This window comes from Symphalangus syndactylus, chromosome 19 (assembly GCF_028878055.3).
Source record: "Symphalangus syndactylus isolate Jambi chromosome 19, NHGRI_mSymSyn1-v2.1_pri, whole genome shotgun sequence".
Lineage (NCBI taxonomy): Eukaryota > Metazoa > Chordata > Mammalia > Primates > Hylobatidae > Symphalangus > Symphalangus syndactylus.
In genome coordinates this window covers 47,021,219-47,047,730 of record NC_072434.2, presented here as the reverse complement: position 1 = coordinate 47,047,730, position 26,512 = coordinate 47,021,219, and the positions used below count along the sequence as shown (strand labels likewise).

The 26,512-nt window shown below is 36.1% G+C and overlaps 1 protein-coding gene across 2 annotated transcripts in view; it reads left to right on the top strand.

The window, feature by feature from the left end:
• The window catches only part of LEPR (leptin receptor), a 107,063-nt gene that overhangs the window by 62,630 nt on the left and 17,921 nt on the right, over positions 1 to 26,512 (top strand). For both annotated transcript variants that reach the window (XM_055233841.2, XM_055233842.2), the window contains exons 7-15: positions 3,304 to 3,448; positions 6,036 to 6,326; positions 6,485 to 6,602; positions 9,672 to 9,871; positions 13,480 to 13,628; positions 14,671 to 14,830; positions 14,938 to 15,020; positions 22,673 to 22,889; positions 24,631 to 24,813. In XM_055233841.2, the coding sequence (XP_055089816.1) occupies positions 3,304 to 3,448; positions 6,036 to 6,326; positions 6,485 to 6,602; positions 9,672 to 9,871; positions 13,480 to 13,628; positions 14,671 to 14,830; positions 14,938 to 15,020; positions 22,673 to 22,889; positions 24,631 to 24,813 (1,546 nt within the window). The remainder of the gene's footprint in view (positions 1 to 3,303; positions 3,449 to 6,035; positions 6,327 to 6,484; positions 6,603 to 9,671; positions 9,872 to 13,479; positions 13,629 to 14,670; positions 14,831 to 14,937; positions 15,021 to 22,672; positions 22,890 to 24,630; positions 24,814 to 26,512) is intronic.

Below are 26,512 nucleotides of genomic sequence, written 5' to 3'. Positions count from 1 at the left end.
TACAGCACACTGATGGGTCCTGACTCCTTATCCAGTTTGCCAGTCTGTGTCTTTTGATTGGAGCATTTAGCCCATTTACATTTAACGTTAATATTGTTATGTGTGAATCTGATCCTGTCATTATGATGTTAGTTGGTTATTTTGCTCATTAGTTGATGCAGTTGCTTCCTAGCCTCGATGGTCTCTACAATTTGGCATGTTTTTGCAGTGGCTGGTACCGGTTGTTCCTTTCCATGTTTAGTGCTTCCTTCAGGAGCTCTTTTAGGGCAGGCCTGGTGGTGACAAAATCACTCAGCGTTTGCTTGTCTGTAAAGTATTTTATTTCTCCTTCACTTATGAAGCTTAGTTTGGCTGGATAGGAAATTCTGGGTTGAAAATTCTTTTCTTTAAGAATGTTGAATATCAGCCCCCACTCTCTTCTGGCTTGTAGAGTTTCTGCCGAGAGATCAGCTGTTAGTCTGATGGGCTTCCCTTTGTGGGTAACCCGACCTTTCTCTCTGGCTGCCCTTAACATTTTTTCCTTCATTTCAACTTTGGTGAATCTGACAATTATGTGTCTTGGAGTTGCTCTTCTCGAGGAGTATCTTTGTGGCATTCTCTGTATTTCCTGAATCTGAATGTTGGCCTGCCTTGCTAGATTGGGGAAGTTCTCCTGGATAATATCTTGCAGAGTGTTTTCCAACTTGGTTCCATTCTCCTCGTCATTTTCAGGTACACCAATCAGATGTAGGTTTGGTCGTTTCACGTAGTCCCAAATTTCTTGGAGGCTTTGTTCATTTCTTTTTATTGTTTTTTCTCTAGACTTTGCTTCTCGCTTCATTTCATTCATTTCATCTTCCATCAGTGATACCCTTTCTTCCAGTTGATCGCATCTGCTACTGAGGCTTCTGCAATCTTCATGTAGTTCTCGAAACTTGGCTTTCAGCTCCATCATCTCCTTTAAGCCCTTCTCTCCATTGGTTATTCTAGTTATCCATTCTTCTAATTTTTTTTCAAAGTTTTTAACTTCTTTGCTATTGTTTTCAATTTCGTCCCGTAGCTCAGAGTAGTTTGATCGTCTGAAGCCTTCTTCTCTCAACTCGTCAAAGTCATCCTCCATCCAGCTTTGTTCCGTTGCTGGTGAGGAACTGCGTTCCTTTGGAGGAGGAGAGGTGCTCTGCTTTTTAGAGTTTCCAGTTTTTCTGCTCTGTTTTTTCCCCATCTTTGCGGTTTTATCTACTTTTTGTCTTTGATGATGGTGATGTACAGATGGGTTTTTGGTGTGGATGTCCTTTCTGTTTGTTAGTTTTCCTTCTACCAGACAGGACCCTTAGCTGCAGGTCTGTTGGAGTTTACTAGAGGTCCACTCCAGACCCTGTTTGGCTGGGTGTCAGCAGTGGTGGCTCAAGCAGAAATGCAGAAATCACCAGTCTTCTGTGTCGCTTGGGCTGGGAGCTGGAGACCGGAGCTGTTCCTATTCGGCCATCTTGGCTCCACCCTTTCATCTTTTTTTAATTGCTCAATCTATTTGAATGTTTTTCTGAATGTGGCAACAGAAAGATTTTTGCTTGGCTAATCATTAGTTGAACTTCTGAATCTTCTGCTAGCCCCATCTGTGCACATTCCTGTAAAATCCAGTTTTAGCAAAGAACTCTGCTAGGTCATTTTAGCAGGAAACCCCCCACCCTGGATATCTGATGAACATTTGATCAGATTTCTCATCCTCCACCATTCCCCAAATGATGTTTGATCACCATGGCCTGTCTTCAGCAAGAATTCTGTTAGGTCAGTTCAGCCAGAATCCCTCTTACCATGATGTTTTTGCTTAGTAATTTTCTATCTACTCCCTGCTTCTTGGCTATAACTTCCCTGTTGTCCATGCTGTATTTGGACTTAGCCCACATACCACAACCCACCACAAGACCCCATTGCAGTGCTCCATATACCTATTGTGATGATTCCAAATAAAGTCTTCCTTACTTCCTTTCTCTTTTTCTTTAACAGTTCATTCCGTAAGTATTTATTGAACACCTGCTACATGCCTGGAACTGTTCTGCTTGCATCAGGATACACTGAGATAGCAGGACAGGATAAGAGGAATCTGGGGGTGCTGGTAGGGAATGGGAGGTTGCAATAATAAATGGAGGTTGGGGAGGGTGACATTTGAGCATGGATGTGAAGGAGATGGTGGTGTAGATATCTGGGTAGTTGAGTTCTAAACAGGGAGAACAGCAATGCAAAGGATGTTGTGGCTGAGGGCAGTGAAGGTGACAGCAGTAGTGGTTGAAGTCAGAGGCCAGTAGGGAAGGAGAACGTGGAGCCCAATGAATGGCCTCTTGGGCCATGTGAATACTTTTGGCACTTTACTTTGTGAAACTAAGTTTCATATAATTCAGAAGTAAAAATCAGTCTTTTTAGAACTGGCAAAAAAATTTAAAACATTTTATTTTCACAAAGAGAACGATGGGAATCCTCAGCGTCATGTATGGAGAAAACAGAGTTAAGGCTTCTGTGGGTTTCAGCTTTCTCATCTGTAAACTGGAGATAATCTGTAAACTTGAGGATTTTAAATAGGAGTTATTAATATCTGATATTGTTTTATGCATTCCTGATGCTTTTCATAATTTTTAGTCTGTGACATGCTCCCCCTACCCCAAGAGCAGTCATTACAGGCAGAGAGTTTATTAACTTTGGAGTACATTTTTGGGAAGCTGAATTTTGATCTCCCAGGCTCAAGTGATCCTCCTACCTCTTTTTTTTTTTTTTTTTTTTTTTTTTTTAAGAGATGAGGTATCACTATGTTGCCCAGGCTGGTCTTGAACTCCTGGGATCAAGTGGTCTACCCACTTCGGTCTCCCGAAGTGTTGGGATTACAGGCATGAGCCACCATGCCTGAGCAGGCTCAGGTTCTTAAGACTTTTCACGCCCTTCTGTACAGGGACACTTGTAGTTTTTTGTCTACCCCTGCACAGCATTTTCTACCAGGTGTGTGTTATAGGTGTCAACAGTGGCTTAAAACTTTCCACAGATTTTAGCTGCATTTCTTAAAATTCTAAAGGTCATTTATTCATCATGATTCAGTTAACAGTATTTGCTAATTATCATTATGATTTTTTCCTTGCACCCATGGGCTATTTAAAATTTTATTGACTAATGTGCAAACATTTTTTTGGTTATTGATGTTTGTTTTAATTCCACTGTGGCCAGATAACTACTGTGTAAGAGAGTAATTCTTTGAAATTTGATGAGATTAGCTTATCATCACTTTTAGTGAAGGTTCCACATCAACTTGATGTTCTGATATTTTAATATAATATTTAACAGGCTGACAAGATTGTCTCAGCTACATCCGTGCTGGTAGACAGTATACTTCCTGGGTCTTCGTATGAGGTTCAGGTGAGGGGCAAGAGACTGGATGGCCCAGGAATCTGGAGTGACTGGAGTACTCCTCATGTCTTTACCACACAAGGTAGGTTATGTAATAGCCACTTCCACTGGGAGGGAAATATATTTCCTGAACTTGTCTTTGTATATTATAAGCATCTTACATTTTGAGGCCTTAAAATGAAAGGAGGAACACAATATCAACTTCCTTGTTTAAACTTTGAACAGGCCAATTTGTGAATTAAAATTCTGTCAGAGCCTCTAGGCTTGTGTGTTTCTATTGCAGTATATTGTAAGATCGCTTTTCTTATTAAAAAGAAAAAATTAATATAACAGCTCCAAATTAACAAACTCAGAAAGCCATTTGTATTGATAATTCCTTAATTTACATTTTAAAACCAAGCATATTTATTTGACATAAAATTCAAATATTAACGTTTTACTTTATATTATATAATAAATGAATTATTTTTACTCCAGATGCTTGCTTTTGAGAGTTTTCAGTGCCAATGTTCATATTTTAAAGGTTATCTTTAGCATCGGAACATCTACAGTTTATTCACAACTTGTTCATGCAGCTGATGTGCAAAGTTTTGCATAGAGGCTCCAGAGGCTTGGAATAGTCCTAGACCTGTTACATGCAAAGTTATGACTATAGAAAGACAATAGTCCTTTGGCTGGTTGTCCCATCTGTCAAAAGGGCAAAATTTTTCTTGTTCAGACTTACTGAGATTGATTATGGCCTGTGCAGAGATAACACGTACCATGCAAATATCAATCCATTTAACAAGTTTACTTATTGATTGCTTACTATTTTAAAAGCATTGATTCGTCAAAAGGCAAGTAGCAATAGTAGTTTAAGACATTGACTTTGGAGTCCAACAGAAGTTTATAGAAGTTCTGGCCCCACCACTTATTTGGAAAGTTTCTTAACCGTTCTATGCCTTAATTTCCTTATCTGTAAAATAGGGATGTTTTACATGGATATGAAATATCCATATAAAATTAAATAATGAAATGAAATAATTAACATTGGTCATGTGAAGAAAGTCATTATTGTTTTCTTATTCTGCAAATTAAAAATTGCATAGTATGTCATATGCAGATAAAATGTGTATCTGTATTATTAATGTTTTGCAAATTAAATATTCAATATCTCATCTCAATTTCAATAAATTCATCCAGTGTAAATTTCACAAATTGTCAGGTTTTTATTAACTTAGTTTTCTTATTTTTAAGCTAATATTTTAGCATCTAATCATGTAAAAATACTATGACTTTAATCTTATTTTTCAATTAAGCCTTACTATATATATTTGATTTCAGAGTGAAATGCTTTGAATTTTCTTATCATCTTTAAAATGAAAAACTTCAGCTTAATCCATGAAAACTCAATTATACTTTTTATTTTTAAATAAGAATTATTCTGAGACTTTTGAGGCAGTTGAGTAAGGAGGTTGTGGCGCATACTGAAGGTAGGTTAAGATAGGTTAATGTACTAGGTACTTGTCCACAGTAAGTAATGTACAAGTGAAGCTTGAGTGCCACCCCGGCTAGGATTATACTCAGTCATGCTCATAAATGTAATGGTCTGGCTTCTGTGCAGTAATTTTATGCTGCTAAGTTTTTTCCTGTTTCTATTTGATTATGGACATACAAAACACAAATGTTTTGTATGAATTGTAAGTATATAGACATTGATGTTTACCATGCTGTTACAGAATAAAGAAAACTGAATAAAAACCAATTAGTGTATTTTTGTTTCTGTTTTTAAGGGTAATCCCAAGATATGTGTGAAAACAAATTTTCATAGTCTATCAGCAGAAAATGGTTTACCTTAACTTTACAACTGAAATGTACTGATGTTTTTGCAGTGCACTGTGGTGGAAATAATTTCTTCCTATGTAAACCATCATTTACTTGTATCTTGTGTGTCTTTGAATATGATAGGCAAATGAAGTTTACAACAATAGAGGACTTTAAAAATAGTATAGAATCATGTGTAGGCATTAAAAAAATCATGTTTTAGGAAAATGTTGCTTCCTTTGCCCTCATCCATAGGATATTGGCATTAAATAACTCAAAATGATAGTACAAACCAGTACTTACCATTTTCTCTGCTTTGTATATTGCTGCATTATCATTCATATGACATTCCTACTTTTTTATTTATATCTCATATCTTTACCTACTTACTTGAAATTTTTATGTATCCAAACAAGACAATAGCGGCAATCATTTTTACTTCAGAATTTTGCTTCATAGTGATTTGTTTTAAGAACTTGTCCTAGGTTTCACTGATTCCCAAAGCAGGGTCTGGTGGAAAATATGTCATTGTAGAATTAAACTATGTTTTGTTTTGGTTACTTTCCTGCCTATCAGTTAGCAAGTGACAATTACTGGCTAAAACATATTTTATGATGAATAAGCTTCTGTGTTTAGAAGATAGTGAGGACATTCATGGAAGCTCAGCTCACTTTAGAATGAGAGCACTTGGGACACTAGGTAACTATACACAAACAGGCAATTTCAGCATTATCCAGTGTTTTAGTACACTCATTTTATTTTTGGCAGTGTAACTCTGGAATGTGTTGTGAATATTTTTCGATGTGGTACAAATTACTTACAGAATGTTTTGTCTTCATCTGATATCCTTTCTTCCCTCATTACAGATGTCATATACTTTCCACCTAAAATTCTGACAAGTGTTGGGTCTAATGTTTCTTTTCACTGCATCTATAAGAATGAAAACAAGATTGTTTCCTCAAAAAAGATTGTTTGGTGGATGAATTTAGCTGAGAAAATTCCTCAAAGCCAGTATGATGTTGTGAATGATCATGTTAGCAAAGTTACTTTTTTCAATCTGAATGAAACCAAACCTCGAGGAAAGTTTACCTATGATGCCGTGTACTGCTGCAATGAACATGAATGCCATCATCGCTATGCTGAATTATATGCGATTGGTAAGAAATGGAGGTTTTGTTCATTTTGTTCCACATTTAAATTTTCATTATGGACCCTCCTTATATTAAAGTCCTGTTAAAGATGTAAGAAAATTTTTTTTTCATTGAATTTTTTGGAGTTTTTGCTTTATATTAATATCTTAATGTGTTTCAAATAGATGTCAATATCAATATCTCATGTGAAACTGATGGGTACTTAACTAAAATGACTTGCAGATGGTCAACCAATACAATCCAGTCACTTGTGGGAAGTACTTTGCAACTGAGGTATCATAGGTGCGTATTATTTTTGCTGTTTTGTTTTTCTATAGGCATGGTGAGATAAAAATTTTCTGTAGAAATATTACAACAGTAGTCTTACAGATTATTTGCTTCCCCAAAGAGGAAAGTATAATATAATTAATCAGGAAATTTTTGAGGGATTATGTAAATTGGTGATTCTTGAAAAAATATTCACACCTGAGGTTAAAAAATTGTAATTTGTTTTTACTTCAAATGATCTTTTCTGAAAATCAATCAATTCTGAAAACTTTGTATTTTAACTTTTGAATGAAATGCAAGAAAATGTAGTTTATATATATTTTAATTTGACTTAGTTGACTAGAGGAGAATGTGAAAGATTATAAAAGTTTCATATCATTTGGCTAAAGATTAATGTTTTGGAAAAAAGAGGTAGAAACAGATTATAAGAGATAATATGAATGGTTTTTAGGACTAAGTGAGATTATTTAGGAAATAAATACTTATGGTTAATAAAGGGTAATGTGTTCTAATGAGAAGTAATTTGTGCTTGGTTATTTTTACTCTTCTATGTTTTAAAAAGAATTCAAGGCATCGTTTTATAGTGGTCCCTTTCTCTCTAAAATCATTTTATCTAAAATGATAACCACTCTTGATTAGATGATAGATTTTTATTTTTAAAAATATCCCATAGTAGTATTCAAGTAAATATACTGCTGTTAAACACTGTGTCCCAATTTGTATTTTTATTTGTAGTGGAGACTTTCAATTTGTATAACATGCTCATTTATTCTTAAAATATAAATTTTCAACTAGAAAAATAAATTCCTTCTCTCAAATACTGTGATCTGAAGTGCATTCCTAATGCTGCCAGTCTCTTCTTATGTAGTATTAGGAAAAAAATGTGGCAATTCATACATTTCTCAAATAGCTGCCTTCATCCTACCTAATATGAGTATTTTAAAATCAGTAGAATGTTCATGATATGAAATTTTACTTTTATAATCTGTCTTTACGTTCTTTTCATGGCATTTTCACATTAGAAAAGGTGTTTGTGGAAAACTATTATAGTAAGCCCCATGCCTCGTTTCTCTTATTAACATTTACAGAATAACTGTGAAACTACATTTACTTGGGTGAGTTTCTTAACTTCCCTAAGCCTCAATTTCCTTGTCTGTAAAACAGAGAGAATAATATGACTTAACAGTGTTTCTGCGAGAGTTAATGACATATTTCACCTAATTATAATCATATGATATAATTTCTCCTTATAAATATTCAATATATGGTTTTTGCTGTCACGATAATGATGCCAACTTTTCGATTCCAAGTGTACTAGTACTGTGCTTCTACTTTGTTCTTATTTTCTATCCCCAGATGACCCCTCACTCCTCATTTTCATTTTTGCCCATGCACCATTTATTCACACCCACACACACACACACACGCACATATTCATGATTGTAATTTTGAGAAGACAAGAAAAAGAAGTGGTATAGAAAATAGAAAATGACAGAAGAATATAGATTTTTTAGCTTCTTCTAACTTCCTCACTCCCATCTCTTTGGAAAGAGTAATTGCTACTTTAGCCATTTAAATATAGTATTCAGAGCAAGCATTGGCCCAAGAGGTTATTTCAAAGAAGAGGAAAAAGACTTTATGGCAAGTTTGTCCAACCCATGGCCTGGGGCCCCATGTGGACGAGGATAGCTTTGAATGCGGCCCAACACAAATTCATAAACTGTCTGAAAACATTATGAGATTTTTTTTTGCAACTTTTTTTTTTTTTTTGGTTCATCTGCTGTTGTTAGTATATTTTATGTGTGGCCCAAGACAGTTCTTCTTCCAGTGTGGCCTAGGGAAGCCAAAAGATTGGACACCCCTGTTTTTATGGGTTCTGAGGTGGAGTGTTGGCTGGGACTCACTTATAAAATTTTTAAAAAAATTTTCTTCTCTGAGAAAAGGAGGAATATACATGGTTATATAATTCACATACATATCTGAAATTGGTATTATATTAATTTCTATTAATTTAAACTAGAAAATTATATTCACCACTCATTTGTGGTGAAATTTAATTCTTTCTTTGAAGTGTGAGGAATTTGCCTGCCTTGCCATCTCAGGAATGCTCCGTGACTATTTTCATCTATATTTTAAATATTTTATCACTAATATATAATGTTTGTTTAATTTTCAAATTCTTGTAGGTTCTGTCTCTAACTGGATCATTCTCTTCTTTTTAGAGTATTTATTTCATTTGCATCCCTGCTTAGTGTCTAATGAAATATTTAATAAGAGTTACTGTCAGTTTCTGTGGAAAGACAATATAGAATTGGGAAAAATTAAAAAATTCCTTTCTAATAAGAACGTCTTTTTTTTAGATGGAGTGAAATTGTCTGTACTTAATTTAATTTAATTTTATTTTATTTTTGAGACAGTCTCCCTCTGTCGCCCAGGCTGCAGTGCAGTGGTACCATCTCCGTTCACTGCAACCTCCACCTCCCGGGTTCAAGCGATTCTCCTGCCTCAGCCTCCCTAGTAGCCAGGACTACAGATGTGCATTTGTAGAGACAGGGTTTCACCATGTTGCCCAGGCTGGTCTGGAACTCCTGGGCTCAAGTGATCAGCCCGCCTCGGCCTCCCAAAGTGCTGGGATTACAGGCATGAGCCACCGCACTGGGCCTCCTGCCTGTCTTTTAAACTTGGGGTCCCCAGTCCCCGGGCCACGGACCAGTACCTGTCTGTGGCCTCTTAGGAACCCGGCCACAAAGCAGGAGGTGAGAGAGCAGCATTACCAGGTGCGCTCCACCTCCTGTCAGATCAGCAGCGGCATTAGATTCTTAGAGCAGCAGAACCCTATTGTGAACTGGGCCTGTGCTCCTTATGAGAATCTAATGCCTGGTGATCTGAAGTGGAACAGTTTCATCCCGAAATCCTGAACCGTCTCCTATCCCCCATTTGTGGAAAAATTGTCTTCCATGAAACCAGTCCCTGGTGCCAAAAAGGTTGGGGACTGCTGTTTTAAATAACAAATCAGAATTCTCAGATATCTTCTTGTTGCTTTTATTAATGTACACTAATTGATTATTTTTGTATCTTTTAAAGGAGCAGCCTTTACTGTTCTGACTTTCCATCTATTCATCCCATATCTGAGCCCAAAGATTGCTATTTGCAGAGGGATGGTTTCTATGAATGCATTTTCCAGCCAATCTTCCTATTATCTGGCTATACAATGTGGATTAGGATCAATCACTCTCTAGGTTCACTTGACTCTCCACCAACATGTGTCCTTCCTGATTCTGTGGGTATGTCAAGCTGTGTTGTGTCTTCATTTGTGTTAGCAGATTTGTATGCAGATTGATGCAGATTTAATGTTATATTTTGCCATTTTCTGATCACATTAGATTTTGAAAAAAATTGTTCCTGTTTACAGTGGTATTGAGAAAATCAGCCTTAGGAAGTTTTACAGTTTTGAATTAATTTCAAATTATTTATAGCAGATAATTTTTAGCAATAGGAATATTTTCTGCACACTATTAGATGAAATACATGGGTCCTTATGAATGACTTTTAGTAGTGTTTTTCTAAATAAGGCATTATTTTATGTTTTTGTTCCAATGTAGTTATGAAAACATGCAATATTTTTAATCCAAAGGTTTAATTTGAATATCCTGAGGGTCTCGATAATCTGAGTACTCATAACTCAAGCCTTTAATTTGTGAGGCTATATAGGGCACAGAAGCATTTAAAATAGCTAAATTGAAGTGGAGGAAATAGACAACAATGACATACATTATATTTTAAACATTCTTTTCAAAAAAGCTTTTGATTTCAAAGATATTACGAGAGCCCTTGGAAAATGTGATATATTCTTTCCTGTTCATTGTGAAATCTCTGAGAAATGATTGTGCAACAGGAATGCAAAAATATCTTTTGGTGCTGTTTCATATGTATAACTAAGGAAGCTTTTGTAAATATTTTCTAAATGCTTGTTTTCAATATAAGATGTCTAAAAAGAAAAACAAAAATGGGATTTTCAGTGAATTTTCACCTCAAATAAAATATTCCTCGGTAGGAAACATGTTAGAATAATGTTCCATAAAAATATTAATATACACTATTTTGTTGGGGGATTGTCAAAAATCAATATTTGAGTCATTATTTTTCAATTAATTAATACACATTTGAATGAAAACCTATATCCAAAAAATACAGGATAAGATTGTCTTAATTATAAGATTTCTTTTTCAATGTAAATTCCCAATGAATTCTCTCCCCACTGTTTAATTCCATTTTAAGTGATTCTTACTGCAGTGATACTTAATGTCCTAGGATATAGCAAGGAACCCTCCTACACTCCCCCAAACATGCACGGATAATAACACACTCACTTATAAGATATGAGAAATGAAGCCTGGATTCAGTAACATATGTTACATGAATAACCTATGGTGTTATCCTTTTCAAAACTAAAATAACGAGTTTAGGTTGGGCTTATATTGCCTACTTAGTACTAGAAAGTAACTCAACGTTGGGATCCAAATGCCATCTCCACTTATTGCTAGCCTTTAAATCCGGACTAGCCACATAGGCACGTTGTGTCTGTTTTGTCATCCATAAAATGTAGACAGCTCCTCATACCCTCCCAGCATGGGTATTGAGGGAATCGTGTAAACTATTGAACTTCAAGCATATCCTTTCTGCAGACTGGATATTCACTGCCAGTCTGCAGAAAGGATGTGATTCATGTGATTCAGTTAATTGCAAACACAGATTTAACCTCTTACAGTCTCTTGAATATTGATACTTCCTTTCCTGACAAGAAATTATCAAGAGGTGAAATACAGTATATATCATCTTCCTGGGTTGGTGGAGAATGCCTTTTTGTTCTATGAAGAATTGAATAATCATGATAAACTTCACATGAAGGAAAAAGTTTAGGTATTTTTGTTATCAACAGTCAAAAGTATTATTGTTGATTGCTTAAAAATGATTTTAAAATACCGTATGAAAGGGAGACTGTACCTTTACACAGTGTTGGTTTTTGGCAAGTGAGACTTGGAGCAAGAGAATAATAAACACCCATATTGTTCCAATCCAGGTATTAAGTTTTCCCTGTGAATCGTAACAGTAGTATGATTTATAAGACATGGGGAAATAAATCAAGAAGGTAAACCCTGGAACTCTATTGTCACTTCTCTCTTAATTTTTCTTACACAGAGTGTCTACATTTGGCCTTAGTTATGGTTTGGGTTATTTAGGTTTCTTTTTGTTGGTGGTGGTTGGTTGGTTGGATGGTTTCATATATTAGCCCTTCAGCTTCCCTTTTTGCTACTGCAGTTATTTCCTGCATACTCTAGCCAAGGGCCATCTCTCACTTTAGATTGTCCACTGGCAGGGGTGGCTGTCAAAATAATGACCAAGAGGAGGGCCATTCCAGCTGCAATCCCAGAGGCCTCTGCTGTACCAGGCATTGACCTTTTAGGTTCTGGGCCATGGGCAGGTGTGGAGGGCATCCAACCTGAGCAGTTCTGGAGGAGGTATCCCTCAGGAGAGCAGCTCTTTACCAGTTGGCGTGGATGTACTTAACATTTTTAACAACTGTTTTGGCATACCAACTGAATATATGTCCTCTAAATGGAATTTTCCAGTCTTAGTGCAGATAATCAAGGCATGACTATGTAAATGTAGTACGCATCATAAAGTTGATGCTTGGAGTCATAACAGAGTTAGGGCTTCAGAGACGCACTGTTATGCTTGGGCTTTCAGGCTTTTAGTTTAAAATATGCCACATTTCCACATTGCCTTTTATTGTCAGGAAGAGTGGCCCTCAAAGTTAAAAATTAAGAACTTGGGGAAAACTTATGTAGTGAATCTAAGCCTAAGGTAAAGTTTTTACTTTAGCTCTGAAAGCAGCATCATAAAAAGGTGATAGGAAAACAGGGAAGATAACTTTTTTCTTTGCATTTCTGTGATTTTTACATTATGCCTTTAAACATGACTTGTTATGTATATATACGAATCTATTTTAAAAATCGCTTGCTATTCAGATCATCTTTGCCTCTATTACTGCCTATTAAAAGCCTGTTTTCCTCAGATTATAGAAAACCAAGGCTTTGCTCTGAGAGACTATCTCTGACCTTGACCTGGAAATATTTAATGATACACAGCAGCATAAGAGTTTCACATTCACACATGTGGAAATTGATGCAGTCCATGGGTTTTTTTTTTGTTTTTTTTTTTGCCTTTAATTAAAGTTCAATGGAGAACAGTTTGTTACTGATATTTAGCATGTGTTCAGCATGGTGTATATATATATATATATATATATATTTTTTTTTTTTTGTTTGTTTGTTTGTTTTGTTTTGTTTTGTTTTGTTTTGTTTTGTTTTGTTTTGTTTTGTTTTTTTGAGATGGAGTCTGGCTCTGTCGCCCAGGCTGGAGTGCAGTGGCGCAATCTCGGCTCACTGCAAGCTTCACCTCCCGGGTTCACACCATTCTCCTGCCTCAGCCTCCTGAGTAGCTGGCACTACAGGCGCCCGCCACCACGCCCGGCTAATTTTTATATTTTCTAGTAGAGACGGGGTTTCATTGTGTTAGCCAGGATCAGTATATTGTCTTTTGCTTGCAGAGCCAATGGTTCAATTTCTAATCAGGTACTACTACTAGCTTTCAGAGTAACATGAATAATGTATTGACTTTTTTCAGTCAAGTCTATATTTGCAAAAGAGAGATAAATCCCTCTTTTAATATGTCACATAAAGTAATAGGGAAACAAATGAGATAATGAGTGAGAAAGTTATGAAGAAGATATTACTTGGTGAATACAGATGTATGAAAATAGGACACAATGTTTTTAGGCATTATTACTATTTAAATTACCATCAGTTAATACTGTTGTAAAAATTTCTAGTGAAGCCACTGCCTCCATCCAGTGTGAAAGCAGAAATTACTATAAACATTGGATTATTGAAAATATCTTGGGAAAAGCCAGTCTTTCCAGAGAATAACCTTCAATTCCAGATTCGCTATGCTTTAAGTGGAAAAGAAGTACAATGGAAGGTACCTTTTACTTAGAACTTCAGCTTTCCTCATTAAATGCTATTTTTATAATATTTAAGAGTTTAATTGCATTAGATTAATTTTATTGGCATAAAAGTACATTCTCCTGTATTCTGTAGCTATTTTCATTAAATAGATTTATCTAAGTCTAACTTTTTTAAAGAACAAAGTTTCCTGAAATCCATCACTCCCTGAAGTGTATTTTACAGAACATCGGTTGCATATTATGTTCCTTGGAAAAAGATTAAATGGCTAAATCAGTTTAGGCAACCCTGTATCACTGTATCTTCCTTGTGTAGTCACGGTATACACATTACATATTCAAGGTTCGGTGAGGTCCTTCATTAAAGAAAAATTTGTGACCTTATTTCATCTCATGTTCCCCAAACTAATTTTTCCAAGGAACTGTTGTTTCTCTAACATCTGTTCATATCTTTTAGTACACACATGTTTAATGGAATGCATTTTGGAAGAAGCTGCTTTTCAAACAAACAGAGTCATTCCCGTAGTGGCAAGCGTGCCTATGATGGCATTCCACATCAGCTTTGTGATGGCAGCCTGCAAAGACCTAGAAATATCAGAAACACTTATTTTATCATTAGATCACAATGAGATCAACTAAAACAAATGTGACAGTTTAGCTGCTATTGAAGGATACTGAATATCAGCGAGTTGCTACAGTAGGTCCTATCTAACCAATACGTTTAAATTCTTTTTAAATTCTTAAAACGTCTTTGTGGGTAGAGGATTAGTGGACAGGGATTAGTAGTAGGGTAAGAGAGTGTTTGAGAAACAAGGTTGCAAGTAAACCAGTCCAAAATCTCATCATCAGCAAGGGAGTGACAAGATAAATAAGAAAATCCTTGACTTGAAGGAGTTTACAATCCAAGCCTAATTGTGACTATTTCTGAAGGCAGGAAACACAGACTCAGTTCTCTTAATTTTGGAATAGTGTTAAGGTTTAAAATAAAATGTACTTCAGGGCCCTTTAGATACATGTGTGTTGGTAATGATCAATCTAATGCTTTGACTTATTTTACAGATGTATGAGGTTTATGATGCAAAATCAAAATCTGTCAGTCTCCCAGTTCCAGACTTGTGTGCAGTCTATGCTGTTCAGGTGCGCTGTAAGAGGCTAGATGGACTGGGATATTGGAGTAATTGGAGCAATCCAGCCTACACAGTTGTCATGGATATAAAAGGTCTGCAGAGATTTTGTAAATGTGTTTTGAAAGTGCGTAAGTGTGTGCTTCAAATACGGCTGAAAAATATTCCTTCAAAAACATATACACAATTTGTCATTTTGCAGTTCCTATGAGAGGACCTGAATTTTGGGGAATAATTAATGGAGATACTATGAAAAAGGAGAAAAATGTCACTTTACTTTGGAAGGTATTCCCAATTTTAATGTTATTCTTAAATTGTATTTTTGTACTCTTAAAAAATTTACTTCATGGTCCATAATCCTGTTATTAATCTTTGGGAAGCTCAACAATCCTGTATTTTCATTTTATTTATGAGATGTATTTAAAGAGAGCTAAGATGTACAGTGGCTGAAGCACTGGCACAGTGTTAGGAGACTTTCATTCTCTTCTCAGCTTCACATATTGTAGTTACGTCAGTACTATTTTGGCAAAGTTACTTAGACTCTTTGGGCCTCAGTTTTCTCATCTGTGTAAATGTGATATTGAACTAGATGACAGGCAGTGTGTCTTGGAGTCTAAAAATTGTATTCATATTTAATCCTGAACAATGTAAATGTCACCTTCCTCACACACCGCAAGGACATCAAACACATGACAGAGTTTTCCATTTATGTGATGGCGTATAAACAATGGATATTCCCATATATGACGGCTGTTTAGCCTAGTAATTTTCAAAGCATCCTCTCCCAGATGAACTGATTTCTATTTCAAGTGAATAGTTTATTTGGTCAGTAAATGCCAAATTTAAGATTGACTTGGGAATACAACACATGAAGTCAAATAGTATTTCTGTCACTCCAAATGTGAATTGTAAGTTTAATACCCAAGGTTGAATGAGCACGTGTTTGAAAATGGTTTCCTGATGCAAGAACAAAGCCTATGTAAAGTTGTGGTGTATAAGAATTTATGTTCATTTGGTTTCTCAATCCAGTTACTCTGTAATTTCATTTGGTTAATAATCAATGCAATTTCTTAACTCTTCCATTTCAATATTTCTTAAGAAAATTTTTTATTCTTTTATCTTATTTCATTTCTTTTATTATTGCTCTCTTTAACAAATTTAGTTTCTTTTGTTATTGCTCTCTTTTCTTTTTCTAGCAAACAATTCCTTCAACACAGTTTAATATTTCCAACTTAAAGTTAGCATTAGAACTGACAGACATTTATGAGCCATTTATTGTATTCTGAACACTTCATACCTATCTCCACCTCCCGGGGAATTCAGGACCTGTATTCTCAGAGATTGAGTGGGTGGTTGAACCCACCGCGGAAGGGGGCACTGCTGAATAAGAAACAACAGTCTTGCCTGACAGATTATTTTTCTCATATTTTTGGTTTTATCTCCATGGGCACTGTTCCAGATACCTGCAAACTTCTACAGTGAGGGACAGGCAGTGATGTTCCTATGTTTGTGGTAGGGCCAGCCATGAGCAGAATTTAAGTAGCTTTTCTTTTCCTTTGATTTGTCCTCTCAGAGCTGTAGTCAACAGCCCTTTGGCCTAGGCTACAGCTACCGTCTCCCATTGCAACATACTCTAGAACAAAACAGTTGTCTTTCTCCAGACAGTTCTTATGTTTTCCTCATATCATGGATTCCACATTTCCTCAGCAATGCTGCCAATAGAAGTTTCTGTAATGATGAAAATGGTTTATATCTGCATTGTCCAATATGGTAGCAACTAGCCACACCTGGTTATTAAGCATTTGAAATGTGCCTAGTGTGACTCAGCAACTGAATTTTAAATTGTATTTAATTTTGATTAATTTAAATTTAAATGGCTGCAAGTGGCCAGTGGCTGTCTTTTTGGACAACAAAGCTCTATGGGTTCTTTAGGGATGATTTGTGGGAGGGAGACAGGACCCTTGCTAATCTACCATCTTTGCAGAAACTTGAATGCCTTTTATTAGTCAAATTGCCTTTCATTAATTTTGTTTTGTGCTGTTTTGTTGTGGTTTCCTAAACTGAGATAATAGTTCAATGATTACGGTTCTCCAAGCCTGTGCCTCTTAAACTGGGATAAGATTTGCTTAAGGAGTAAGCCACAGGATAAGTATGGCACTTTTAAAAAAACATCATTTCTCTGGCATTTTTAAAATAATAAACTTTATGTTAAGGCAGTTTTAGAGTTACAAAAAGACGGCAAAGATAGTACAGAGAATTCTTATGTATTCCCACACCAAGTTTTCTCTAGTATTAACATCTTAGGCTAGTATGATACATTTGTTACAATTAATTAAACAATATTGATATGTCATCATTAACTCATCTGTAATTTATTTCAAATCCAAATTTCCTTAGCTTTTACCGAATGTTCTTTTTCTGGTTCAGGATTCCATCCAGGATAGCAGATTTCATTTAGCAGTCATACCTCCTTATGCTTCTCTTGGTTGTAAAAGCTTCTTAGATCTTCTTTGTTTTTGGAATGTTCTTCCATTTGTTTGTATCCTCTTTTATTTCATTGAGCAGTGGTTTGCAGTTCTCCTTGAAGAGGTCCTTCACATCCCTTGTAAGTTGGATTCCTAGGTATTTTATTCTCTTTGAAGCAATTGTGAATGGGAGTTCACTCATGATTTGGCTCTCTGTCTGTGATTGGTGTACAAGAATGCTTGTGATTTTTCTACATTGATTTTGTATCCTGAGACTTTGCTGAAGTTGCTAATCAGCTTAAGGAGATTTTGGGCTGAGACAGTGGGGTTTTCTAGATATACAATCATGTCATCTGCAAACAGGGACAATTTGACTTCTTCTTTTCCTAATTGAATACCCTTTATTTCCTTCTCCTGCCTGATTGCCCTGGCCAGAACTTCCAGCACTATGTTGAATAGGAGTGGTGAGAGAGGGCATCCCTGTCTTGTGCCAGTTTTCAAAGGGAATGCTTCCAGTTTTTGCCCATTCAGTATGATATTGGCTGTGGGCTTGTCATAGATAGCTCTTATTATTTTGAGATACGTCCCATCAATACCTAATTTATTGAGAGTTTTTAATATGAAGGTTGTTGAATTTTGTCAAAGGCCTTTTCTGCATCTATTGAGATAATCATGTGGTTTTTGTCTTTGGTTCTGTTTATATGCTGGATTACATTTATTGATTTGCATATGTTGAACCAGCCTTGCATCCCAGGGATGAAGCCCACTTGATCATGGTGGATAAGCTTTTTGATGTGCTGCTGGATTCGGTTTGCCAGTATTTTATTGAGGATTTTTGCATGCTCATGGGTTGGAAGAATCAATCCATCAAGCTACCAATGACTTTCTTCACAGAATTGGAAAAAACTACTTTAAAGTTCATATGGAACCAAAAAAGAGCCTGCATCGCCAAGTCAATCCTAAGCCAAAAGAACAAAGCTGGAGGCATCACGCTACCTGACTTCAAACTATACTACAAGGCTACAGTAACCAAAACAGCATGGTACTGGTACCACAACAGAGACATAGATCAATGGAACAGAACAGAGCCCTCAGAAATAATGCTGCATATCTACAACTATCTGATCTTTGACAAACCTGACAAAAACAAGAAATCGGGAAAGGATTCCCTATTTAATAAATGGTGCTGGGAAAACTGGCTAGCCATATGTAGAAAGCTGAAACTGGATCCCTTCCTTACACCTTATACAAAAATTAATTCAAGATGGATTAAAGACTTAAATGTTAGACCTAAAACCATTAAAATCCTACAAGAAAACCTAGGCAATACCATTCAGGACATAGGCGTGGGCAAGGACTTCATGTCTAAAACACCAAAAGCAATGGCAACAAAAGCCAAAATTGACAAATGGGATCTCATTAAACTAAAGAGCTTCTGCACAGCAAAAGAAACTACCATCAGAGTGAACAGACAACCTACAGAATGGGAGAAAATTTTTGCAATCTAACCATCCGACAAAGGGCTAATATCCAGAATCTACAATGAACTCAAACAAATTTACAAGAAAAAAACAAACAACCCCATCAAAAAGTGGGCGAAGGACATGAACAGACACTTCTCTAAGGAAGACATTTATGCAGCCAAAAAACATATGAAAAAATGCTCATCATCACTGGCCATCGGAGAAATGCAAATCAAAACCACAGTGAGATACCATCTCACACCAGTTAGAATGGCCATCATTAAAAAGTCAGGAAACAACAGGTGCTGGAGAGGATGTGGAGAAATAGGAACACTTTTACACTGTTGGTGGGACTGTAAACTAGTTCAACCATTATGGAAATCAGTGTGGCAATTCCTCAGGGATCTAGAACTAGAAATACCATTTGACCCAGCCGTCCCATTACTGGGTATATACCCAAAGGACTATAAATCATGCTACTATAAAGACACATGCACACGTATGTTTATTGCGGCACTATTCACAATAGCAAAGACTTGGAACCAGCCCAAATGTCCAACAACGATAGACTGGATTAAGAAAATGTGGCACATATACACCATGGAATACTATGCAGCCATAAAAAATGATGAGTTCGTGTCCTTTGTAGGGACATGGATGAAGCTGGAAACCATCATTCTCAGTAAACTATCGCAAGGACAAAAAACCAGACACCGCATGTTCTCACTCATAGGTGGGGACTGAACAATGAGAACTCATGGACACAGGAAGGGGAACATCACACTCTGGGGACTGTTGTGGGGTGGGGGGAGGGGGGAGGGACAGCATTAGGAGATATACCTAATGCTAAATGACGAGTTAATGGGTGCAGCAAAACAACATGGCACATGGATACATATGTAACAAACCTGCACATTGTGTACATGTACCCTAAAACCTAAAGTATAATAAAAAAAATGAAAGAAAAAAAAGATCTTCTTTGTTTTTATGAACTTGACACAATTGAGAAGTACTGGTCGGGTATTTTGTAGAATTTCCATCAAATGGGTTTTGTCTAATGTTTTCTCATGATTAGATTAGGGTTATGGGTTTGGGGGAGGAAGATCACAGATGTAAAATGCTATTCCATCACATCATATTAAGGATACATTCTACCAATGTGACTTACCATAGTTGATGTTAACCTTGCTCGTCTGGCTGAGGTAGTGTTGTCTGGCTTCCACTGGAATGTTACTCTTTTTTTCTTCTTTCTCCATTTTAGTTTTAAAAATGAAGTCCCCATGCTTAAGGAGTAGGAATCATGTTCCACCTACTTGAAGGTAGAGGACCTACATATATTATTTGGTGTTCTTTTGCATGGGAGATTTATCTGTTCTCCCACATTTATTTATTTATTTATTTATTCAATCATTTATTTATATGAGTATGGACAATGAACATTTATTTTAGACTTGGGTCGTAATCCAATACTACTTTATTTTGTTGCTGAAAATATTCCTGCTTCAGTCATTGGGAGCTCTTTTAACTGACTCATGTTCCTTTGACATGCCCCTGTCATTGTGGGGTTTTTTATTTTAATTTTTGAGTACTGGTAAGTTTGACTTTATTAAAATTAAAAACTTCTGATCTGGGAAAGACTGTCGAGAGGATGAAAAGTTAAGGCACAGACTGGGTGAAAATATTTGCAAAAACACACATCTGATAAAGGACTTAGAACCAAATTACACAAAGAAATCTTTAAGATTCAACAGGCAAACAACCCAATTAAAATGAAAAAAAAAAAAAAAACAAAAACACCAAATATCTGAACAAAAACCTAGCCAAAGTAGATATACAGATGACAAATATGAATATTAAAAGATGTTCAACATCATTCATCACTAAAGAGTTGCAAATTAAAACAAGATACCACCCCACACCTATTAGAATGGCTAAAATCCAAAAAAAAAAAAACCCGACAATACAAATTGCTGGTGAGGATGCAGGGCAGCAAGAACTTTTATTCATTGCTGGTGGAAATGCAAAATGGTACAGCCACTTTGGAAGACAGTTTGGTAATTTCTTACAAATTTAAACATAGCCTTACCAACCGTATGATGCAACATTGCATCCTAGGTATTTACTCAGCTGATTTGAAAACTTGAGTCTACATAGAAACTTGCATATGAATGTTTAAGCAGCTTTAGTTATATTCACCCCAAACTAGAGGCAACTAAGATATCCTTCAAAAATGAAACAATTCTGTATACTTCTGAAATGGTGGGTATATAGCACTATGCATTTGCCAAAACTCCTCGAACTTCATAGCACAAAGAGTGAATCTTAATGCATGTAGATTAAAAAGAAAATCATTTAGGAGGTTGAAGGATCCCAGGATTGACTGTAATCTGTCACAAAGGAATCTACCTGTATTACAAGTGTATGAAGCAACTTCACTGAAGGTGGTGGGAGAAAAGGCCACTTTGGAACTTGAGTGGAGTTGTTGGAAATGTGTGGACTCTTCAGACTAAAGGCAAAAGAAACTGTACTCTAGTTGATACAGTTCTCACAGGGCTATGGGCTAACAATTATGGTACTGCTCTACATGTACACTGGAAGGGGACAAGCAAGTAAATGGATGGTGGATGGTGGGACCCAGATTTCTCACTGTGGGATTGGGAGTTTACACACAAGCACAGGATGATCCATGTGGCAATGAATTAGAGTTGGGGATATAGGTATGAACTTATATCTAGTTTAATATAGATGTAGATAGATTCTGGTTTAGGATACATGTACATTTTCTTGATTTGTAAGGTAAGAGGGCCTAAAAGTAATGACATCCAGTAGTAAGGCACGTGCCCAGACTTGTTTCTAATTACCATCGTTCAATAATAGAAACAAGGGCTATTGGGAGAAATGGCTAATTTTAGGGTTGGGGCAGAAAATATATGAGATTAGCCTGGAGGATCTTGTAGTACCAGAAAGTAAGGAAGTTTAATATTCTCTTACTTGATGGTTACCAAAAAAGTATTCATTAAAACTGACATGTTTTTTTCAAATAAAATGCAAAATTCGCATGACTTTGAGACATTTCTTTCTTGCGGTGGCTGCTAAAATCTTACTTCCACCCTATCCAGATGATTCCAAATTTTGCAGGAATACATGTATATGTGTTTATTTTTCTCTGCCAATTCTAACTTAGAGGCATCTCACTGGCAAGAAATTGAGATGTACTGTTCTAGTCTATGATATACAGTCCAGCCTTCTCTGTCTTTATAAGGGATTGCCAGCATTTAATCTTACCTGCCATAGGTGAAGTTGATTGGGGAAATGGGGTACATTGTTAACCTCTGTGGAATATAAGAATAGAATTGAACTAGATTTTACATTGGAATCTTTAATGACCTGATATTATTATTTTTAATTATATGACAGAAATTCTGGGGTGCCATAGACACTGTTTTGATAGCCTCTGTTATTCGTTAACCTTTGCAGACATTCTTACATTCTAGATAATCTTCCAAGAGTATCAGAGGAAAGGAAAATGAATGACAAATCTTACTATGATCAATATATGATGATTAACACCTTCACAGCTCTTCTTTTTGTTGCTCTTCATTATCTGAGGGTTATTCCTTGTTTGCTTTTTAGATGAGGAAACTCTCTACTCCTTAGCAGTCTTTCATTTCTCTAAAATTAGAGTGAAACTTCTTGGTAGAAAAGTGTCTTGAACATATCCCTACTTTATTATCTTCAAGTGATTTATTCTCTGGGCCTTAAGAAAAAAACCTCAAAAAGGGGAAAATAAGTTTGCTATGCTCCATAACAATCCAGACACCTCCATGGAGACTGTGGCAGAGGCAAACTCTATCCCACCCATCTCCCCAGGCCCTCAGCCTTGTAATGGTACCTGCCCTGATCTGGCCCCTGCCTCCTAATAAGAAATGTAGAATGAGAGTTATGTGAGCTCAGTTAGTATAAAAAGCACTGCAGCCCTTAAACTAATCAATTTCTATATTTACTACAGCCCCTGATGAAAAATGACTCATTGTGCAGTGTTCAGAGATACGTGATAAACCATCATACTTCCTGCAATGGAACATGGTCAGAAGATGTGGGAAATCACACGAAATTCACTTTCCTGTGGACAGAGCAAGCACATACTGTTACGGTTCTGGCCATCAATTCAATTGGTGCTTCTGCTGCAAATTTTAATTTAACCTTTTCATGGCCTATGAGCAAAGGTAAGAAGAGGTACAGAGTAGTAATCCATTGCCTCTTTTGATATTTAACTTTTGCAAACTCTCCTATTTTAAATTATCTTTCAAGCAGCCTGCAATTCTCTGCATCTGAAAGTCTCTCTTTCAGCTTTCATCTCTTCTTTGTCTGGAAAAATAACAAAGTACATTGTACAATGATCACGTAATACAGTCCTTGAGCTTTCATGTGGGAGAACATTGTTGTAATGGTATTATAATATATGAGAATGTTTTAGTGAATCTAATATGTAAATCTTTTGGACCAATGGAGATCTTTAGGTCAATAATTCTCTCTCCCTATATACATATACATGTATATATTTATATTCATACATACATGCATATAAATATGTAAAAATAAGTATATATCATATTAAATATATATTTAACACTATGTAAAATAGTAATAGCATGACATGTTATATGGATGCAGGTTAGCTGCTGAGACTTAAAATTACTATGGACTTCATTGAATGTGAGTAGCAAACCTTCTTGCATTAATTTTGATATATCTGATTAATTGGAGAATTGAGACCCACTTTCAATAGGAGTTTCTAGTCTAGATTACATATTCAAAGTGTAAATTTTTAATGGAAAATACAAATTTTCTGTGTCTCTACCAATCTATAAAGGCCTTTGCAACTGTTACCTCCTTTATGAAATCTTTGCTTATTGCTTTAATTGAATATGCCCTATCTCTTCTTTAAATCTCAGAGTGCTTCCTGTCTTTCTTATTTTATGTCCTGTTTACATTATGATTACGTTTGTATTTATAGTGTTAAGCATCGAGTTCTGTAGCACCCAGCTCAATGTTTTATGCTTAACATTTTCTAAGTATTTATATTCTAGAAATATCTGTAGAATGCCTCAGTGGAGTAGGCAGTGGGAATTGTAATGTGAGAAAACCTATAATGGTCGGAGTGTCCAGAGCCTAATAGGTAAGACAGGTATTAATGAAATAATCATACAAGTGAATGTCTATTTGCAAACTGAGAGATAAGGGCCTGCAGGAAAGGAATATAATTTTATGAAAGGAAAGAAAAAAAGGAACCTGACCTGGCATTGAGATTCAGAGAAGCCACCTTGAGGAAGTGGTACTGAACTGAAATCTGAAATGTGAGTAGGAATTAAACTTCCCCAGAAGATGTAAGGGAGGGCAGGAAAAGCATTGGATCCTCACAAGAGCAGCCAGATCAAAAGTCTATGGCACAGGATAGAAAACGAAGAAAGACCAGGGTGGCTTTGGTGTGGGAAATCATGGAAGGCAGAGAGGTAGGTTGAGACTTGGCCCTCAGGGCCTTGTAGGCATGATAGGAATTTTACCCTCAAATGTAGAAATCCACTGGAGGGTTTTAAGTGGGATGCTGTGTAGACGGTGTTAAAATGAACAGATTTGTGCTTTGAGAGTATCACTCCATCAGTGGGAGAGGATGGTTAATAAGCTTGTGCAGTATTCCATATGAGAATGCGTTTTTGAATATATCAAAAAATTGCTTTTTAAGGTTTTAGGGAGTATCATTTTTCTCTTCAATGTCGTATATTCCCATATCTCTCTGTTTAAATGACTCTCATGATGCAAAAGTAATTGTCATGTATTATATTTATTTGTGTAAATTGTCTGTCTTCTCTTTCTTATCCCCTTTAGTAGGTTATAAGTTCCTCAAGAGTATTAGTAGATTTTTATTAATTTTTAATTTAAAACTTAATTTCCTTCTTTTCCCCTCAGTAAATATCGTGCAATCACTCAGTGCTTATCCTTTAAACAGCAGTTGTGTGATTCTTTCCTGGATGCTATCACCCAGTGATTACAAGCTAATGTATTTTATTATTGAGTGGAAAAATCTTAATGAAGATGGTGAAATAAAATGGCTTAGAATCTCTTCATCTGTTAAGAAGTATTATATCCATGGTAAGTTTACTATACTTTAGTAAGTTGCTGTCATGGATTAATATGACACTACAGATTATTAATTCAATTAATATAGCCAGTTAATGAAAACTTCAAAAATATAGAGGATACTACCATCCTAATACATATAATACTATAACCTTTATCAAAACATTTAATTCTCTCTTTTCTTTTCTCTCTTCTCTTCTTTCTCTTTTCTCTTTTCTTTTCTAGATCCCTGATTTTCTTTTCTTTTCTTTTCTTTTTTTTTGACAGGGTCTCTCTGTGTTGCCCAGGCTGGAGTGCAGGGGAGCAAACATGGCTCACTGCAGCCTCAACCTTCTGGGCTCAAGCTATCTTCCCACCTCAGCTTCCTGAGTAGCTGGGACTATAGACACACACCATCACACCCAGCTAATTAAAAAAAATTTGTTTTTTGGTAGAGACAAGATCTCACTATGTTGCTCAGGCTGGTCTTGAACTCCTAAGCTCAAGTGATTCTCCTGTCTCGGCCTCCCAAAGTGTTGGGATTACAAGCGTGAGCCACCACACCCAGCCTAATTCTGTTTCCTTTGACATTTTCTCATTTTAACATTTTATACGGGGGATATCATATATCATATCATATCATATCATATCATATCATATCATATTTTCTCCTCAATTCTTTCTACCATTATTTTTAATGATATAGCATTTTATTCCAAAGTCTACTTAAACTGTTGGAGATTATTTATGTTACTTCCAGCTTTATCTTTTCTTAAATCACTTTTTATCAGCTTCTGATATCTTCTGCCAAATTGTTTCCTCAAACTGTATACCAACTTATAATGCCACTAACAATGAGTGGGAATGCTAGCCTGAAGGTCTGAGGAGCTAGGACTGGGTGACCTAGACCAGGGTATTCTCCCAAAGCTAGACCAGTTATCCCAGGAGGTGAGTCAAGTACAAAGTATAAGTGCACAAGACAGCATTTCTAAGTCTGAGTAAGGATTGAGGGAAGTTAACTAGGGAAGCTAAGGATTGCTATGATCTTATTATACAATGTCATTCTAAGGACTCATACCATTATTTTATTCCAGGGATCTAGAATTTAGCATCAGGGTAAATTTATTTACAAATTGTTGAACTGAATTTAGTTCATCACCACTGCTGCCCAGGTAGTTACTCTCTGTGCTTTTCTTTAAACCATGAGGATATAAAATATAGGCTTCACAGAGGTCTCTCTTCTTCTGGATATATTCTTCTAGAAGAATATTTATATATTATTAGCATTTGTGAAAATCATGGATGGATCCATCTGGAGCTTTGCTATAGGGCTGGTCATTTTCCATGGATCAAAATCCCAGATATTGCAAGTGGTCTCGTGGTCTCCACCACCATTTTGTTTGCATAGGATTTTACAAGACTTTAGTCTCCCAGCTACCTTGAATGGAATGGGGAAACTAAGTAAGCTGAATTCCTATTAAAAAAAGGAGTATTGCCCACTTTGGGGGTAAGGGAGAGGTAGTAGAAGATATTGCTCTGGAAAAGGAAATGAAGGAAAGAAAAAGCTCATACACCCTGCACTTGAACAAATTGGCTATCACTGGAACACGCCTTTGAAAAACTACAATCTTCTGTCTCTGGGTAAGATTTTTTAGAAAAATATTTGGAAAACTGTTGTCATTACTAGATAATTAGAAGTGCTTAAGTTTGTTTTGAAACTCCCTTGATAATT